This window comes from Microcaecilia unicolor, chromosome 2 (assembly GCF_901765095.1).
Source record: "Microcaecilia unicolor chromosome 2, aMicUni1.1, whole genome shotgun sequence".
Classification (NCBI taxonomy): domain Eukaryota; kingdom Metazoa; phylum Chordata; class Amphibia; order Gymnophiona; family Siphonopidae; genus Microcaecilia; species Microcaecilia unicolor.
Window position 1 is genome coordinate 282,357,339 of NC_044032.1, and position 19,940 is coordinate 282,377,278.

The 19,940-nt window shown below is 43.2% G+C and overlaps 1 protein-coding gene across 1 annotated transcript; it reads right to left on the reverse strand.

The window, feature by feature from the left end:
* Positions 1–9,347: 9,347 nt before the first annotated feature.
* On the reverse strand, positions 9,348–14,755 carry LOC115463568 (cyclin-dependent kinase inhibitor 2A-like). The gene is made up of 2 exons (XM_030194219.1): positions 14,168–14,755; positions 9,348–10,080 (listed from the first exon to the last, which is right to left on the reverse strand). Exons 1-2 carry the CDS (start codon positions 14,312–14,314, stop codon positions 9,829–9,831), a joined length of 399 nt encoding a protein of 132 aa, XP_030050079.1. The 5' UTR covers positions 14,315–14,755; the 3' UTR covers positions 9,348–9,828.
* Between the last annotated feature and the right edge of the window lie 5,185 nt (positions 14,756–19,940).

The window sequence follows — 19,940 nt, forward strand, 5'->3', positions numbered from 1 at the left end:
CAGTCAGTCACTTTAGGGCCCATACCGAGAGCACTCAGTTTATTTATTTGTTGTCTATGTGGAGCCATGTCAAAGGCATTGCTAAAGTCTAAATGCACCACATGTAGTGCTCTCCCTCGATCTTACTCTTTGGTCACCCAGTCAAAGAAATTAATCAGATTTGTCTGTTAAGACCGCCTGCCTCTAGGATAACATGCTGCCTCGGGTCCTGTAATGGATTCCAGAAACTTCACTATTCTCTATTTAAAAAGTGTTTCCATTAATTTACATACCACAGAAATTAGACTTACTGGCCTGTAGTTCCTAACCTCTTCCTTCTGCTTTTGTGGAGGGAAACCACATCTGCCTATCTCCAGTGCTCTGGGACCAATCCTAACTCTAAAGAAGCATTGAAAAGGTCAGCCAGTGGATGAAGCCACTAATGTTTTCCTAAATTTCATTAGTATTGGATGTATGCCATCCAACCCCATTGTTTTGTCCACCTTTAGTTTAGCTAGCGCCTCAAGAACACAGTCCTCTGAAAATCGGACTAATTTTAATACATTTTGACTAACTTATTGATTCAAAATAAAAGACCTTGTTTAGGAAAACACCATTTGTGAGAGGACTCTTTTTGGATCCACTACTTCTACAAGACCCCAGAATAAGGATACCCCAATCAACATCTGATATATTAAAATCACCTATTAATAGTACTTCCCCTTTTGCAGTTATATTATAAATGCCTTCAATTAAATCTCTGTCCTTCTGTCTGTGAAGGAGGCCTGTACATCACACCAATGTAAATACGTTTTCCATTCCGCTTTCTATATTGACCCACAGTGCTTCTTCCTTACCCTGTAGGTCTTGCAATTATGTTGCTTTAATTTTCTTTAACATATAATGCCACTTCCTCTCCCTTTCTTCCTACCCTGTCTTTCCTGAGCAAATTATGGCCCAGTTTAATCTCTAGGTGAAATGCCTGTCCCACACTCATGCTTCTCCCATTTATGTGCCTTCCCCTAGCAATTGCATACTATCCCCCAGATTTTATATAGTGTGACTAAAGTTGCGTGCGCAACTTTAATTAGTTAACAAGCCGGCCAGTGCTGGTTGCCCCTTAAGCAATTATTGACACTAATTGGCATCAATTAAAATTTACGCACATAACTGTAAGCGTATTCTGTAACGTGATATGCCTAAATTCTATGTTGCATAGTTGAAAAGGGCAAGTGGTCATGGATGTGTTGTGGGTGTTCCTTAAATGTATGAGCATTATTGCAGAATACGCCCGATTCATGCGTAATTTAGGCGTTGGCATTTACACCAAGTTTTATTTGGCGTAACTGGCCGCGACTAAATTTAGTCATATGGATGGACACAGGTCGTATTCTATAAACCGTGCAGAATTTTAGGCGTATTCTTTAAAATTTAGGCATACTTCACAGAATACACCTAGGTGTAATTTTTTTCCATGCGGAATTTTCAGGTGCTATATATAGAATCTAGCCCTTTGTGACTTTGACATACTTTTTATAAAATAGCACCTAGCAATTACGCATATAAATGCTAGTTTATGACATCATTCACCTGTATAAGCGCGCCTATTCTATAGAGTAGTGTATGCAAATGGCATCTAAATTTAGACACCTTTTATGGAATTGCCCTTCATGGCCGTACATTTGTACCCAAGTGATTTGCCCAAGGTGACCAGGAATGTCAGTGTTAGGTATGGGATTTGAACCTTGCTGCATGCTGCTCTATCCACAAGGTCAGTCTCTCCACCCATTATTTACCTGGAGAGCCCTCCTTCCCCATACCCTTTTTCCTTTGCTCTTCAGTAAAACTTTCCTTAGGCAGTTATCCTGTTTTTAATTCTTTGAGTGAACAAAATTAGACTCGCAGTGAAAGCAATCTTATATCTGATAAGACAGAATCCCCCTTATAGTGACATACAACCCAGAGCTGGAAAAATTAAGAAAAATCATAAAAGATCTTCAGCCTCTGCTCCAGGAGGATGAATTACTGAAAGAGGTATTCCCATCCCCACCAGTGCTGGCTTTCTGACAGCCACCCAACTTAAAATACAAACTAATCAGAAGTAAACTCCCAACACAGACTCAAAAAGAAGAGAATGGCACACATCCTTGCAATATATCCAGCTGCAAACTATGCCAAAACATTTCACAGGACTCCACAGTCATTCACAAAGGAAAAAATTTTCACCATAAAGGAATCCTTTACATGCGTATACATCATTCAGTGTAAAAAATATGACAAAGGATGCTATATTGGAGAAACAAACCAGATGCTAAAAACAAGATTTAATTTGCATAGACATCACATGAAAAATGCCAGTGCCAGCCAGGATTTCACTCCTGTGGGGCAGCACTTTACAAAACCAGAACACTGTACCAGTGATATCATAGTAAGAATCATGAAAGGTAACTTTAAAACAATACAGGAACGTAAGACCTTTGAACTCAGAATGATTGAATATTTTGACACCCAACAGACAGGACTTAACAAGGATCTGGGTTTTCTAGCCCATTATAAACCATAAAGTTGTATTTCTCTGTTTATCACCCTCCTCTCACCTATCCACCCCCATCCTGTTAGACTGTTACTGAAATGCTTTGATGTTTCACTTATATATACTGTCATCTACCAACATTTGCTTATTTCCGATCTGACGAAGAAGGGCAATCTTCGAAAGCTAATCAAGAAATGTATTAAGTTATGTCCAATAAAAAAGGTATCATCTTATTTTCTTTTCCATGTTTTATTTTGTTTTATTTCTATTGATGATTATTGATAAGACCATGAAAGCTCTGCTAAGCCTTGCATAATGGAAGCTTTATGAGCCTTCATGTTAACAAACCATTAAAAAGCTTCACAGCAACTATTAGTCTAATTTCTTTAAGATGGATTAAAAAAGTGCCAAAGCAGTTTTAATATGATGATCTGCCAGAATTACTGATAATGCCTTGAGGGCTACAGAGAAAGAGTTTGGAGAGGAAACTGTTTAGGCTGAGAAGCCCACATTGTTTCCATATAACTTAGTCAAGCCAAAATACATACATTCAAGAAGTTCAGAAATGTATTTGTTGTACTTCAAAAATTTCAAGTAAACTACTGTAGACTGGATTCGGCCCTAGATAATCGGTTACTGGCCTTTAACCGTGATGAAGAGAGCAGAGTCTGCGGCCGTCTCAAGGCTGGCTGTGCTCTAGTCTGATTTGTTGCTCATTTAAAAAACAAACAACCCCCCTGTTAATCAATTTTAGCTTTGTTTTGCTTATTTGCAATTATGGTCTGAAAATGCGTATTGGTCTTGGAAACTTAAATTACCATCCCATAGGAGAAAAATTCCTGTTGCAAGGTCTGCAAAAGCCCTCTAGGGATGGCAATAGGCAAAATCTGAAAAAGAAACAACAAACGAAGAAGAACATTCATTTTCAGCACAGAAATACGACTCCACCATGAGAGCCACACCTCCTCCATCTGCCCAAATCCACCCAAATTAGTCGCAACACTTGGGAGTAATTATAAGCAAAAAGTTGAGCTAAATCCCATGGAAGCATAATCATTAAATAGCGAATCGTGTTTCGAGCAATTTTGAAAGGAAAATTTTGCTACAGGAGAGTCTCATCATGTTTAGAGGTAGTTAGGCCTAAGATCTCTGATTTATCCATATTAACCTTAAAACCCACTGTTGTGCCATAATTGTGGAATTCTGCCATTATAACCGGCAAGGTCAGTTCCAGATCTCGAATATAAAGCAAGATATCATCGGCGAATAAAGCCAGTTTATTTATCAGAGGACCCCACTTGTATTCCCCTTACGTCTGCATTTTCTCCAATATGAATGGCCAAAGGGATGGCCCTGTCTTGTGCTTTGCCTTACAGAAAAAGCGTTCGAGTAGGAACCGTTCACTCTCATGCGAGCCAACAGTGCTGTATACATGACCTGCACCCATGTATAGAACCTTGGGCCAAAACCTACCCAGTCCATTACAGCCCACAGAAATGCCCAGCGCACCTTGTCAAATGCCTTTTTGGCATCATAGGCTAGCAAAATCACTTTGGCAGGGTTGCGCTGGGCTCCCCACATCAGATGCAGTGTCCGTCTTACATTATCCGCTACCTGACGTTTTCTAATAAAACCCGACTGGAGCAGCAAGACCTATCAGCTAAAATCTTGGCAATAATCTTAATATCTAAATTTAAGAGGGAACTAGGTTAGTAAGACCCACATCCTAGCACTGGAGTGTACCTGGCGGTAATTACCACCAGGTTATTACCAGGAGCCCTTACTGCTGCCTCAATGGGTAGCGGTAAGGGCTCCCTCCAGAAATGGCCACGATGCAAGTGCTTTACTTGCCACCTGGCCATTTCCTGTAGGAAGATGAGACTAGGAGAGAACATAAGAGAAAATAGATGGGTCTTTAAAGCAGATCTAAATTTCAATTAAGATTGTTCAGCTCAGATAGCAGGAGGAAGCACATTCCAAAGAATCTGGTTTGAAAACCAACTCTGTAAGGGTTCATCTCAGTGCAATTAGTGCTTACCATCTCTATGTATGAAGTAAGCCTCTGTGCAGCCTCTAATTGTTCCTTTTATGAGAGGTTTGCTGACTCTTGATGGTCATGTCAGAGCCATGGTTACATTGGTAGCCCCCTTGAGGACAACCTCAATAGAGGAGATTTGCAAGGCTGCGGCATGGTCTTTGGTCCTCTTATTTATGTCTCACTACTGGCTTGAGCAGAATACCCAATGTGACAGCTGGTTCAGTCAGACAGTCCTGCAGAATATGGTTGGTGTCTAGAATCCAACTCTAATATCTTAGGCCCCATTTTGTTATGTTCCAGGCTGCACCTTCACAACGAATTTGTATATAGTTTCAGGTTAATTGACTTTGAGGCCTCTACATTTCAAATCCCTTTTGTCCTAGCTTTGTTGTTTTCGGTGAGCCTGGTAGCTAGGGATTCCCATCTGCTTGTCCTCAGAGAAAGTGAAGTTACTCACCTGTAGCAAGTGTTCTCCAAGGACAGCAAGCCAGGTATTTTCACCTACCCTGCCACCTCCCCTAGGACTTTTATTCCTTTCATTATATTACCTGACTGAGGGACCTGTGCTCGTGTGTCAGACAGGAAGGCACATGCACGGTGGGACGCTGCTAGAATTTTCTTGAAACACCTATACGCTAGCCAGTGTCCTCACCAGGTTCCGTCGGATGATGTCACCCACATGTGAGAATACGTGGCCTGCTGCCCTTGCAGAACACATGCTTACAGGTACCTTTGCTTTTCCTTAGGTTACTTCTGAGTCTATCCCCTTTCCACTTCATCCAGTGCATTTATGCCACGTAGTTATTTAAACATCTCCCCTCTCCCGCCATTTTTCAAAATCTTTAAGTCTGTTGCTATTTGCTTATATCGAAGACCACTGACCATTTTAATGGGTGCCTTTGGATTGGCTCAATCCTGTTTATCTTTTTGAAGGTGTGGTCTCCAGAATTGTACACAATATACTAAATGAAGTGTATCAAGAGTCTTATACAGGGGTATCATCATCTCCTTTTTCCTCCTCGCCATTCCTCTCCCTGTGCACCCCCAAGTATCCTTCTAGCTTTTGCCATCATCTTTTCTACCTGTTTGACCACTCAACTGTACCGTTCTCTTGGGTTTTTGAAGGCCAAGTGCATGACCCTGCATTTTAGCTGCTATATTCCAAACCATTCTTCAAGCTTCACTAAGTCCTTCCTCATGTTAGTCACCCCTGATGGTGTGGATACCCTATTGCAGATTTTGGTATCATCCGCAAAGAGGCAAATCTTGCCAGACATTCAGTAATATCATTTACAAAAATGTCGTTTAAAAAGAACCAGCCCAAGAACTGAACCTTGCAGCACACCACTGGTAACATCCATTTACCACTGCAATCTGTCTTCTTCCACACAACCAGTTCCTAACCCAGTCAGTCACTTTAGGGCCCATACCGAGAGCACTCAGTTTATTTATTAGCTGTCTATGTGGAACCATGTCAAAGGCTTTGCTAAAGTCTAAATGCACCACATGTAGTGCTCTCCCTCGATCCTACTCTTTGGTCACCCAGTCAAAGAAATTAATCAGATTTGTCTATTAAGACCTCCTGCCTCTAGGATAACATGCTGCCTCAGGTCCTGTAATGGATTCCAGAAACTTCACTATTCTCTATTTTAAAAGTGTTTCCATTAATTTACATACCACAGACTTCCTAACCTCTTCCTTACTTCTGCTTTTGTGGAGGGTAACCAAATCTGCCTTTCTCCAGTGCTCTGGGACCAATCCTAACTCTAGAGAAGCATTGGAATGCTTAAGAGTTCGTAGTAGACAAAAGCTTTAGCCATCTTTATTACAGGTAAAGAAAAAAATCCACAATAATGCACATACAATTTAAAAATAAGCCCCATGGTTTTCAAATATATACATTTTCAAAAATCACCTTCAAAACAAAAATCAGATTGATGGCTGGAGGTATATCCTGTAACCACTAGGTAGACCTTACAAAGGAGAATAACTATAACCTATCAGTTCACTAAAATGATAAATGTATAATTTCACAGGACAAAAAAGGTACTTGGCTTTCATACTTGTTATCCAAACCAGTGAAACATTTCCCTACAAGCTTTCAAAAAGGCTGCAGTCATCAATTTGATTTTTGTGAAGGTTTTTTTTTTTAAAGTATTTTTTGAAAATGATGGTGCTTATTGATAAGTTATGAATGCATTATTGTGGAGGTTTTTTTTAACTTAATATATAGACCTTGTTACTCTGGACAAGTAACTTAGAGGCTTTATTAGAAAGCTACAGTAAAAAGTGGCCTGTGCTAGTTTAGAAGCATGAAATTAGCATGCGCTGGGCCAGATTTTACCATGGTGGGTAATAAGACCTTTTTTTAATGTAGTGGTAAATGAACATGCACTAATATTAAAAGTAGCACACGGCTGTTTACTGCCCGAGTACTTAACGTCACCTATTTACTTGGTGGTAAGGGCTCATGCACTACTCCTGTGGTAATGACATCGCACGGCAATGTAATCGTGCTTCTGATTACTGCCAGGCAGTGGCGTACCAAGGGGGGGTGCGGTGGGGGCAGTCCGCCCTGGGTGCACGCCGCGGGAGGGGGGTTGCCGCGCGCCTGTCGGTTCTGCTCGTTCCGTGGGACATGGGAGCATGGAATGAGTGAAGCCGACAGGCGTGTGGGCACCCCCCCAGCAGGTAAAAATGCACCCGGGGGGAGTCCTTTCACCAGGGGGAGGGGGTGTCATGCTGCCCCCAGGGGGGGGCGCATCAGCGATCTGCCCCGGGTGTCAGCCACCCTAGGAACGTCACTGCTGCCAGGAACACCCCCACCCCTAATAGTAGAAAATGGTGCATTGTTTCCCCATGGTAGAAAAGTTTCTACCACGGGAAACAACGTACGCTAACTTCAAAACTACTGTAAGGCACCTGCGCTACCCCAGTGGTAGTGTCGATTTAGTGTGCATTACCCACACAGCCCTACCGCAGCTTAGTAAAAGGGCCCCTGTGCATTTGTGCAGAAGCCTGTTGACACGAGTTAACCATGTGTTAACCCCTGGATTCTATTTAGGGTGACTTAAGTTGCATGCACAAATCCGGTTATATTCAGGATTTGCACGCACAATATCGGTTAACAAGCCAATGAGCACCAATAATTGCCACCTTAAGTAATTGATACTAATTGGCTTTAATTAGAATTTATGCGCACAACTTGCCAAGTGTATTCTATAAACTGGTGTGCATGAATTCTACCGCCAGTATCCCAAAAGTGGGTGTGGTCATGGGAGGAGCATGGGTGGGTGGTGGGTATTCCCTATAATTTACATGCAGTGTTATAGAATATATTCCTTCTGTGCCTAAAATGTAGGTGTGGGAATTTACACTAAGTTTTACTTGACGTAAATGGCCACAGCTATGTTTAGTCCTTGCTAGGAGTATTCTATAAACCACACCAAAAAAAAAAATGTTTAAGTGCATTCTATTAACTATGTCTAATGTTAGGCATCGTTTATATAATACACCTAGGCGTATTTTCTTTGGCTCCAGTTTTTTAGGTATAATATATAGAATCTAACCCTAAGTGCTTAATGCCCCTGAGCAAAGGAGCCCCTAAGTCACATAACAAAACTCCTCACAAATAAAACACTTACTAGGGGGTCCTTTTACAAAGGTGCAGTAGAAAGTGGCCAGTTTTTCCCATGTGCTAAAAGCCATTTCTATCGCAGTTGGAAATTGGCCAAATTTTCCATTTTCTGAATTAATGGCCACGCACTAATGTTGCCATTAAGAAACGTTAGCAGGCGAGCCCTTATCACCTATTTTGTAAGTGGTAAGGGCTCAGGCACTAATCTTCCAGTAGTCAGTTAGCACACGGCAATGCCAGTGTGCTGATTAGCACAGACATGCACCCTCAGCCAAAAATAATTTTTATTTATTGCATTTGTACCCCACATTTTCCCACCTATTTGCAGGCTCAATGTGACTTAGTACTGTCAAAGGCGTTTGCCCAGTTGGTGGATAAATACAAAGTTGTATAGTGATCGTATGAGGTATATAAGTGGAGGGTCAGAATGGATGAAGATTGTGTGTTGTCCTGTCAGTGGCATTCCTAGGCTGGCTGACACCTGGGGCAGATCACCGATGTGACCCCCCCGGATGCATTTTTACCTGCTTGGGGGGGGGGGGGTGCCATGTGCCTGTCGGCTCCGAATCCACTCATTCCCTGCTGCTCCCTCTGCCCCGGAACAGGAAGTAACCTGTTCCACGCAGAGGGAGCAGCAGGGAGGGAATGAGCGGACTTGGCCAACAGGCGCGCGGCACCCCCCCAGTGGCATGCACCCGGGGCGGACTGCCCCCCCCCCTTTGGTATGTCACTGTGTCCTGTGCGATTACAGTCATGCTGTGTTGGTAAGTGAAGAGGGTTACATGGGGTTGTTGGGGTAGGCCTTTTTGAAGAGGTTGGTTTTTAGTGATTTCCTGAAGTTCAAGTGGTCGTGCATTGTTTTCATAGCTTTCGGGAGCCCATTCCATAGTTGTATGCTTATGTAAGAGAAGCCGGCTGCATAAGTTGTTTTGTATTTCAGTCCTTTGCAATTTGGGTAGTGTAGGTTTAGGTAGGATCTTGATGATCTGACTTTGTTGCCCTGTGGTAACCCGTTGCTAGAGCTTACTGCAGCTTAGTAAAAGAACCTCTAGGTAACCAAGAGAACAGGGTGAAAGCTTCTGCATAATTTTTATTCTTTTTGATAGACCAGGGCTCCACTATCATAGCTCACAGAATATTTATAAAATAGTAAGAAGTCGTGCTTTAAAAAAACTTTATTTTATTAACATATTTATATTTTAAAACAAAACTGAACTTGCCAACAGCAGAAAAAGTAGTCAATCATCACTTTTGATTTTTATCATGTTGTAAACATACGAAGCAAATTGTTACAAAATGAGAGATGCTAAATGAGAACAGCTGATTAAACGCAAACAGCAAGCTTTTTGCCATTGAATCACCTCTTATCCAGATCTCCCTGCCCACATTATCTACTTAAATATTAAAATATTTACTTGTTAACCACAAAACGAATGCCAAGTGAGAATACAGTTGGTGCAAAAAGCAGATCCTTGCAAACTCCTCCACAAAAATAACACTGGTTTTTAATTCTTCTTGTGCAGGTCATTACTCTGTCCCTGTGTCCCAGGATCTTTCACCAACTTATTTCAATTAGTTTTCAATAGTGGTACATAAACTATTTCCACCTGTCTTACTGCAGCTGGTCATCCTTACTGCCTCCTACTGGTGTGGAAGGTTTTTCAGCAGGGCATCAACCAGATGCCGTGGAACTAGGTCAATGGGTGTCTGACCCCACGTGTCACACTGGTCCAGGCGGGCCCCACCAGTGACCAGCACTTGCAGGGTGTCCAGAAAGCCCTCCCGGGCTGCATCGTGTGCTGGGCAGGTGCCTGTGGTGGGGTCTGGCACGTTTGGATCAGCTCCATAACGCAGCAGCAGCTCGGCCAGCATCGGATTCCCCAGTTTCATGACCTGAATTGGAAAAGTACAAAAATAAAATGCAGAAGAAGTTGGTCAGTTTGAGCTTGTTTTTCTTATTACTTGTGCCCTATTTGCTTTTTAACCTTCCTCAGTAGCTTGAAAAGTGGCAGCAGCGGTATGATAGGGTAGGGTGGTGGTAATTCAGTCCCTCTTAGCATGCCTGGCTAATCAAGTCCCCATGCCACATCAGTGGCTACTAGCTGGCAGCATGTTATATGGACCAAGGCAAATCTGCTTTTATTCTGTTCCATGCATAAACTGTATAAGAAAATCAGAACCAAGTCTCTTGCATGCATTAGCTGGAGCCAATCACCAAACTTACTGCCATCCTTGTGTAATTCTTACAGATCACACCATGTGCGTCATGAAAGAGAGGGCTGGAATGTCAGGTTTGTATATGTTGCAACACAATTAATGGCTCTGAAATAGTGACAAAATAGTACTTTAAAACTCAATGCACTTCACAGAACTTCAATTTCTTTAAAGTACTATTTTGCCATTATTTCAGAGAGATTATTGTGTTCCATTATATTTAGTACTCTCTTTTCCTTGTTGGGATATAGGTTTGCATATGTTGTACACATCAGATATTTAAAGTACTCCATTTGGGGACCTGCTTAAAGACAATTTTTGTGACTCTATAACTTCCTCCTGTCGATTAAAAAAAAAAATACAAATACAGCAAAAAAAAAAACAAACCTAAAACCTTTCAAACGTTCCGATTTCATTGCACAGCCTACAGCTAGAAGCAGGCTGTTGTAGGTGGTTCCTTCTAGGCATGCCAGTTGATTACCTTATAATAGCGCTACACTGCCCTGGTGAGAAACATTAGCAATATTTTCCTCCCGCATTTAATGTTGAGAAAGCAGGTGGCTTACTGATTTGGGGGATCTATTTTCAAAACTCATTTCAGTATTCTGTGTCAAGTGGTGGTTGGGGGGGGGGTCCTCTCGCGCGACTTCCCTGTTTTAATGGATAACCACAAAAAGGCAGTTAATTGTTTTTGACTGCCTCACTTTCCTATTTCCAGGGCTTCCTACAGCTTCTTAATCGATGCAATGCAGAACTTCAACATCGACATTTCCCGGACTTGCCGAACTTGTTTCACTGTGTAACTCTTTATGTTTGTGACCCAAAAAAAACAAACCCAAAACATAAAAACACCCCCCCCCCCCAGCTATATAGATACGTTTAGTGCATCTTGCCCTTGTTTCACTGTGTAAATCTTTATGTTTGTGACAAGAAAAACAAACAAACTCAAAACGCCCAAAAAACACAAATAAACAACCCCCCCCCCCCAGCTATATAGATAAGGTACAGACAAGTTCGACTGAACACACTCTCTCGTGTCCCTCTTGTCACAAGTTAAGGTAAACAGGACAGATCTGATGCTGATTATGTCCCCACCAGAGACAAAATTATTCCTGAAGTACAAAAAACAGATGCTTAAATGGGCCTGCAAATTGGTGGGAAAATGTAGGATACAAATGCTACAAATAAATAAAAATGTTCATATGATGGCTAACACGACAGCAAGGGGAGAGGTTCTGTATATGAAGCACAAAGTTTTCGGCAGAAGAAAATTAGCAGCTATTTGCCAGGAGGTTCTGGTTCTGCGTTTCTTTCAATGAAAAAGCAGCACAAGGAAACCAAGTAGGGCAGGTCCAGCAAATGTCAGCGGGGACGATTTGCCCTGCAACTAAGAAAATGTAGAAACGGAGCACTGGGGAGAGGTTCTGTATTTAATCAGGTTTTTGACAGCAAAAACGTGAGCTCTCCAGGGGCAGGAGACTAAATGTAATTTACCACGAGCTACTACCGAAGCAGGTGTGAGGCTGAGAGCTAAGTCGTAAAAAAAAAAAAAAAAAAAAAAAATCAATCATCGGCGAACTCGGCAAAGCAAGGTCTGCATTGCAATTAAGAAACAGTTAAAGCAATTAAGGAGATAGCGGTCAAAACAAATGCAACCAAGGATAAAGCCGGTTATAGTGGTAATAACGGGATCCGTGTTTTACCCGTTTCCACTGTCATTATTATTTGTATAGGGCTACCAGACGCAGGCAGCGCTGAACATCCAGGGGGGGGGGGGGGGGGGGGGACCCTGCTCTAAAGAGCTTAGATGAATTTATTTCCTCTCTACCGGGGTGAACACAAACCTATTCTGTTGGGTGCTGTTACTTTTGCTTTAGTTTTTGGCACTTTCCAGCCTAATCAGTCAAGTTCTGGCTGTCAGGGATCATAAATCAGAAGCGGAGCCAGGTTGACAGCGCGGGGACGAGCGAGAGCGGACTTCCGCCGGTGCCAGAGCACATTTTCAATGCAACACATTGGCTACTGGGATCATCTTCTAGATTGTTTCGTTTTAGGGCATTACTGCTTCCACCGGAACGGAAACACCTCCTCTTAGGTGCCCACCGGGAAGCCATTTCTTACAATCCATTGTGAAAAATTGGGGGGGGGGGGTTCGTTGCCTTTTTCTGTCACAGCCGAAAATAATAGTTTCTCGTAAAACAAAACAAAAACCGGCAGTTTTGTAACCATTCTTAGACACAATATCACGAATGATCAGGTTAGGCTGGATACACGTTACACAGCAGATATGGAACCAGCCCCTCCCCCCAGTGTATCGCAAGTTGACCCCGCAGTATTAAGACAAAATGGTGAGCCCTAGTTCATTAGGAAAAAAAAAAAAAAAAAGACACTTCTCCCCTTCCTAACTGAAATCAATTCACAATTTTCCTATGCCGGAAGATTTCCTAAATCGTAATGACGTCTTGCACTTGCTCTATGTAAACTGTGGTGATAACGGTGATCGTGATTTAACTATGATATTTTTATTATTATTATTATTAAATCAATGCTATATGGAATCTATTGAGGATCCTAAAACCAGTTCGGGCCTATTTACCACAGTCCTGCAGCTTAGTCGGCATTTCTCAATCTCAAATCAATACCGTCCGTGGCTTCTAGACAATTATTCGTTTCTAGAAAAGACACGGCAAAGGCTTATATTCATCCTCATTGTGAGAAGTATAGGCTATATAAATAAATACATTTTTACGCATGAAACTTGGACACATTTCATTGAATAAAAAACAGTTATTTTGCCCAAGAACTCTCTGTATGAAACAACTTATTTTCAATAAGTAAATGCTATTACTACTGCTAACAACAAAGCCTGCCGTTCTAGATTAATCAGGTGCGGGCCAGCCATCATTTTCAATCGAAAGTCACTTGTTTTCTATTTTCTGATTGAGAAACTATTTTTATGGGTTATCGTTTAGGTACTTTTAGGCGAAAAGGCGGTTAATAAATCCCAATCAAATCAATAAATATATACACACATTGTATGACCCAGTCAAATTACTGCACACCTCAGTAAATAACAAACACTGTTTCATTAGATCTCACCGCCAGTTTCCCCTTTGCAACTACTGGTTTCTATATTTCAGGGTTCCCCCCCCCCCCCCAACTATGCTTTTATTTTAGTGTGATCGACCTGTTTTACTATAAATACTCGCATCCTTCGCAGCGTCTGCGTTGAACCTTACAGGTGCATTGACTTTCCCCCATTTTTTTAAAGACTACTTTCAGTGGTATCAAGAACGTATCTGATTATTTGATTGCTTATTAAGTCCGTCTTGATTCCTATTACAGTAAACTGTTGAAGTATAAGGGGAAATAGGTACAGAGTATAAGCCTTACCAGTATAACTGTAGTTATTTCCTCCCTACACTCTTACATGGAACACGTGTTTCCCTCTCTCCCCCTCCCCCCGATAGTAGTATAACCCCTAGCTATCTTTTACTTGCTAACTCCGACCTCGGGATCTATTTCCCCAGGGCGGGCTAACCATTAGGCAGACGCCTAGGGACACTAAAAAGCAACTACAATCAAAGTAAAATAGTAGATCCACAACTACACGAAGATATAACAGGGGGTATATTTTAAACTGCGATGTTAAGAAGTTCATGATTTTTTTTTTGTGGGGGGGGGGGGGCACAAAGGAAGGCCGAAAGGCGTGCCTAGGGCCCCTAACATCCTTGCACCGGCGCTATTATGGCCCTCTTTTTCTTACTTGGATGGCAGTCCGGTGGAAAGAATTCATCCCGTTGGGGTCGGTTCCGTCTTCCAGCAGAGACTGGGCTAGAAGCAAATCCCCGCGGGCAGCGGCCCGGGTCAGGGCATCGGCTCGGGTCAGGGCATCGGCCCCCGCCCGACTCATGATGACAACGACAAGACTGGAGAGCTCCGAGGTTCACATGGCACTTCCTCCTCCCGGGCGGTAGGATGTGGGATCTGTGAGGCAGGTCGGGTGCAATGAAGCTAACAGGTCACCGCCCGCCGCTTCATTACTGCTGGTGCGTTGCCAACCAACTAAATGCCTACCGGAACTTCAATGCAAGAAAACGTATATATATACTAATATCTATGCATCATCTGCCTTTCATTATCACTGGGGGTTTCTGGTTCCTGCAGCGCAACAATAACAAAGGCAACAAACAAGGTACTGTCTCTACTCTTTGGCAAGGTAGATCCGGAACCGCACCGTTGCTCGGTATTCTCGGGTCGCTATATCAGCAGTCTCGCTCCTCTGCTCAGCTTTCTCGTTCTAACATGCCTCAACTTGCGAGCGACTGAAACGTCAGACCAAGGGGCGGAGCCTGGCAAGAGAGCACCACCCACCCCACAACCGTGAAAAAAAAAAAAAAGTCCACCCAACAAGCCGCTAATATTGTATATTAACAATTCCTGGAAGATTCCCCCCCCCCCCCCCCCCCAGGAGAGCTCCACCTACAGCAACACCCACCCCAACTATGCTGCTTTGACTCCTGACTTGTAACTTTTATCTTATCCTTATGTGTCCTTCTGTCTGTCCTTCCCTTATCCTTATTGAGCCTGTCTGTCTGTCCTGATTTAGATTGTAAGCTCTTTTGAGCAGGGACTGTCTTTCTTCTTCATGTTCAATTGTAAAGCGCTGTAGCGCTATAAAAGTGATAGTAGTAGTAGTAGTAGTAGTAATGGGATGAGGTGGACTGGAGGCTGCAGAGAGGCGAGGGGGCGGGGACTCGGCAGCTGGACTGACCCAGAGCTCATCATATGGCTGCTGGCTCTTTTTCCATTACTATGTATGCACATCTTTTCACTTACAAATTCCTGAATTTAGATCACTCTATAATTTTGCTATACCTGTGTATTTTAGTCACTTTGCACTTATAGAGCAGACCTAGCTACACTCCTGCCAAGGATGAAAATAGTACCATTCAGCTTGCAAAAAAAGCCCAAGACCACCCAGTGATAGTGGCCTGCTGTGTCACTCCTTTTTGAATTAGAGGGCAACCAATACTGATCTCTAGTCACTCCTGTCCATGCTAGCTCCAGTTTCAAAATGGCTGCCAGACTGCCACAATCTCTATCAGCAGCCATTTTGGCAGTAGAGAGGACATGGGGCAAGAGCCCAGGGGATCACTCCTGCTAGCCACCAGGGGGTGTACAGTAGGCCGGGGGGAGGGTGCTTGTTCTGTTCAGGGGAGAAAACGAAGGAAGGAGGGCTTCTATAGTTGGGGGAGGGAGAGTACACCAGCATTTTCATTCAAAATTGAAATAAGGCCAAACACAAATTTTGGGTTAGTTTTGATGCCAAAGCCAAAATTGAAATTCAGTCTGTCTCTGATTTGAATTTGGTTCTAGCTCCCTGTTCTTGGACCCCCTGAGTACAGCACTCTCTCTTTTCCTTCCCCATGTCCAACATATTTCCCTATACCCTCCTCCCCACAGAACTGCAGAGAGTAAACTGCTGACAGTGGCAGCTATGTGAAAGCAGCCTGCTTCTGGCTGGCTGCAGTGCCCATCCCTTGATCTTCATGCTGCCACATCGCACCTGATGCGATTTCCTGTGGGCTGGACATTGGCAGCAGAGAGACTGAGGGGCTGGCTAGAAGCAGTGTGTCTTTGCATTGCTGTCACCACCCGTGGTCCATTCTAACTTTGCAGGGCTGGGGGGGGGGGGGGGGGCGGCATGGGAGTGAACGAGAGATATCAAAACCAAAAAGAAAAAAAAACATCCCTTACAAAGGAAATCAACATTAAAAAGAAAGTAAGGATGGATAATGACCATCCACAAACAGATCACAAGAGGTGTCTGAGAATGTGATTTAAAAATTTATTATAAACACACCTCAATACATGACAAAAAAAGTACTTGACCTGAGACCATATTTTGTTGGACCACCGCCTGCCTCAGGGGTCATAAAATCTGTATAGAAAAAGAAACCAAACTGAAAATAAGACATATGAGGGGCATTTTTGATATGATGTCTAAGTCCAACTTTGGATGTTTTGTTCAAAACATCCAGAATCCGAATAGCAAATATAGCCATTTTTGAAAGAGCAAAATGTCTATTTTTCTTCTTTTTTGAAAATGGCCACATGCTAGATGGTTTGTGCTCTGTGCGTTTATCTTTTTCATCCATTTTCGAAACAAAAACACTGTCCAAATGAAAAATGCACAAAATCAAGCCATTGGGATGTAGGAGGAGCCAGCATTCTTAGTAGACTGGCTACACAGACATCCCAGGAGAGCAAGGGGGCACTGCTGCGGACTTCACATAAAAGGTCCCAGGTACACATCTCACCATCACCCCCTTATCTTGTCTACTGAGCCTCCAAAACCTACCACCCCCAACTGTACACCACTCAAATAGCCCTTATGGGTGAAGGGGTCACCTATACATGGGTATAGTAGGTTGTTGGTGAGTTTTGGAGGGCTCACAATATCCACCACAAGTGTAACAGAGTGAGATATGGGCCTGGGTCCCCTCCTCTACAGTACACTGCATTGACCACTGCATTACTCCAGGGGCCTGCTTGCTGCTCTAATAAAACTGGCTATAACATCTGCAGCTGTCATAGAGGCTGGTAAGTATTATTTTTAATCACATCTTTGGGGGTGAGAGAGGATCAGTGACCACTGGGGGAGTAAGAGGGGTCATCCTTGAACCCTCCAGTGGTCATCTGGTCATTGCCATTTATGACACCTTTTTGTGCTTTATTTGTTCTAAAAACAGGTTGTTTTCAGCTTGCGCCCCCCCCCCCCCCCCCAGGATCGGGACGTGCGAGGACATCCAAATCAAAACTATTTGGACGTCCCTCCCTCCAGGTCTCTCTCAGCCAATCACAGCATGTTTAGCTGATACCGGTGACAGCTAAACGCGCTGTGATTGGCTGAGAGAGACCTGGAGAGAGGGACGTCCAAATAGTTTTGATTTGGACGTCCTCGCACGTCCCAATCCTGAGGTGGGGGGGGGGGGGCACAAGCTGAAAACAACCTTGGAGGACAGAGAACGATGAGAGAAACCTCCATGGCTGTGGTCATTTCAGGCATGTGAGAAAAACTCCTTTAGTTTCCAAATTTGACTGAAGGATTCAAAAAGTAAAGTTCACAACTTCATGCTCATGCTACTTTCTCTTAGCTTTCTCAGCCAATCACAGCACGTTTAGCTGTCACCGGTATCAGCTAAATGCACTGTGATTGGCTGAGAGAGACCTGGAGGGAGGGTCGTCCAAATAGTTTTGTTTTGGATGTCCTCGCACGTCCCGATCCTGGGGGGGGGGGGGGGGGGGGCGCAAGCTGAAAACAACCTTGGAGGGGACGGAGAATGTTGAGAGAACCTTGGTCATTTCAGGCATGTAAGAAAAACACGTCCGAGAAAGACGCCCATCACAAAGGCTGAAGGAAAACGTCCAGGTGCTTGTCAGGGACGTCCTTTTTTTGTGAAGGACGTCTTTGGCATGCGCAGAGCAGCCAGCATAACGATTGGCTGCTCTGCGCATGCTCAGCTGGCCGACTGGCTTCCTCTCCTTAGGAAGGAAATCGCGTGCAAATGAGCTAACAGTGAGCACCTCATTTGCATGCGATTTCCTTCATGCATGCCCTTTCCTTACCGATTTGCTAAGGGATCATTAAGGAAAGGGCTCTTTACGTGGGGTTAGTGCATCTAGCCCTGAGTGGGCAGTAGAACATCAATACATCTACTGGGAAAACTAAATAAGCAGGCTTAGTACCGATTATTCAATGTCTTTTTCACACATGCAGAATACAGATAGACCCTCACCAAGTATAGAATAAGTAACCACAAACTAAAAGTAGATATCAGTAGACAAAAATTAAACTGAACCTCCAGGAAGCCAGACTCTGTGTATAGTGCACCATCAGAGAAAGAGAAGTGATATAAACTATTGTGCAAAATAAAAAGACAACAGATGTCACTTTCAAAAACTGAGACATTTGAATCCCTACATTACAAATTAGCAAAAATACCCCCCCCCCCCCTCGTTTACTCAGCCATGCTAGTGGCTCCCAGGTGCAAATGTCGACACAGTCCATTCAAATGGACTGTGTTGGCATTGCCGTGCGGCTTACTAAACGGAGGAAAAATAAAACAAAATATTGAAAATGAGGTGATACCTTTTTATTGGACTGTATAATGTGGGATATAAATAACTAAATAAATAAATTCAATACATTTTTTTTGACTAGGTTTCAGATCCAAACCCACCTTCCTCAAGTTAGATTTTGGCCTTTGAAAGTTAGTCAAAAAATGTATTGAATTTGCCCAATGAAAAGGTATCACCTTATTTTCTATTTTTTGTTTTATTCTAATGCATTAACCTTTAAACTGGATTAACAGTGCTATAACACTACTTCACTCTAATTTAATTTTTAATTTATTCTTTTCTCTATGATTGATGTCTGGCCACTTAATTTTTCTAATTGTGTAGGTCCCAGTCTCCGTTACTGCTTTCTTGTCTTCTCTTAGCTCTCTTTTCAGGGTCTCCTGTTCATTTGTTCTTTTTCTCTCTCCTCCTGTCTTCTTCACTTCTAACACTACATCCATCTCTGACACTGATCTTTTTTTCTTTCAGCTTTTTTTCTATTAATGCCTTTCTGTCCATTGAGATTTCATTCATTTTTAATATCTTTTCACTGCACCTACAGCAGTGCTTCTCACTTCAGTCCTCCAGGCACACCTACTCCCATCAGGTTTTCAGGATATCCTCAATGAATGTGCATCAGGGGCGTAGCTACGGGTAGACCCAGTTTGTCTCATCCACTAATCGTCGTCGGTCTTCTAGGTGCTGGTTAGTTTGCACAGCCTTTCAGTTCAGCCACGCTCAGCCATGTTTATGCAAGCTCAAGGGTATTATTATTGTTACTATTTATTTAGATTTTGCTCACACCTTTTTTAGTAGTAGCTCAAGGTGAGTTACATTCAGGTACATTGGCTATTGCTACACTGGGTAGCAATTATATTATAGCTCACCATTGCTGATGCCACATGGCAACTGCTAGTTCTGCTGCTGCCCTAGTGTTCTGCAGCTCCTCTCACCAGTGCCTGTTACCCAGCCACCCCGGGCCCCCTGCGGTGTGCATGCTGCAAGGTAATAGAAAAATCTGCCGCTCTCATGGTTCGGCCGAGTATGCTGCAGCTGTTTTCACCGGCGCCTGCTACCCTGCCACCCCGGGCCACCTGCGGTGCACATGCTGCATACCAACAGAAAAATCTGCCGTCCTAGCTCAGCCGGCTGGTCTCCCTGTTGGAGTGTCAGCTGAAGAAGTTGGGCCCTCTCAGTCCCAGGTCTCAGCAGTCCTCCACGGCCACAGGCACAGGAGCCAGAACAGTCAGTGCTCTGCATCAGGTGCACACTGACTGCATAGTGTGCATAACTGCAGTCTTTTGGGAAATTCAACACTCAAACCCAGGTAAAAACAAATGTTTTAATTTTAGTTATATGTAATGCTGGTGGGCTTATGGGTGTGGGTGGGCTCTTCACTGCATAGGGGAAAAAAA

Excerpts from the sequence above, each read along its gene's own strand:
- LOC115463568 (XM_030194219.1), bottom strand. The coding sequence starts at position 14,314 with ATGAGTCGGGCGGGGGCCGATGCCCTGACCCGAGCCGATGCCCTGACC. Across the intron at positions 10,081-14,167 it reads TCCACCGGACTGCCATCCAA|GTCATGAAACTGGGGAATCC; the intron begins GTAAGAAAAAGA and ends TTTCCAATTCAG.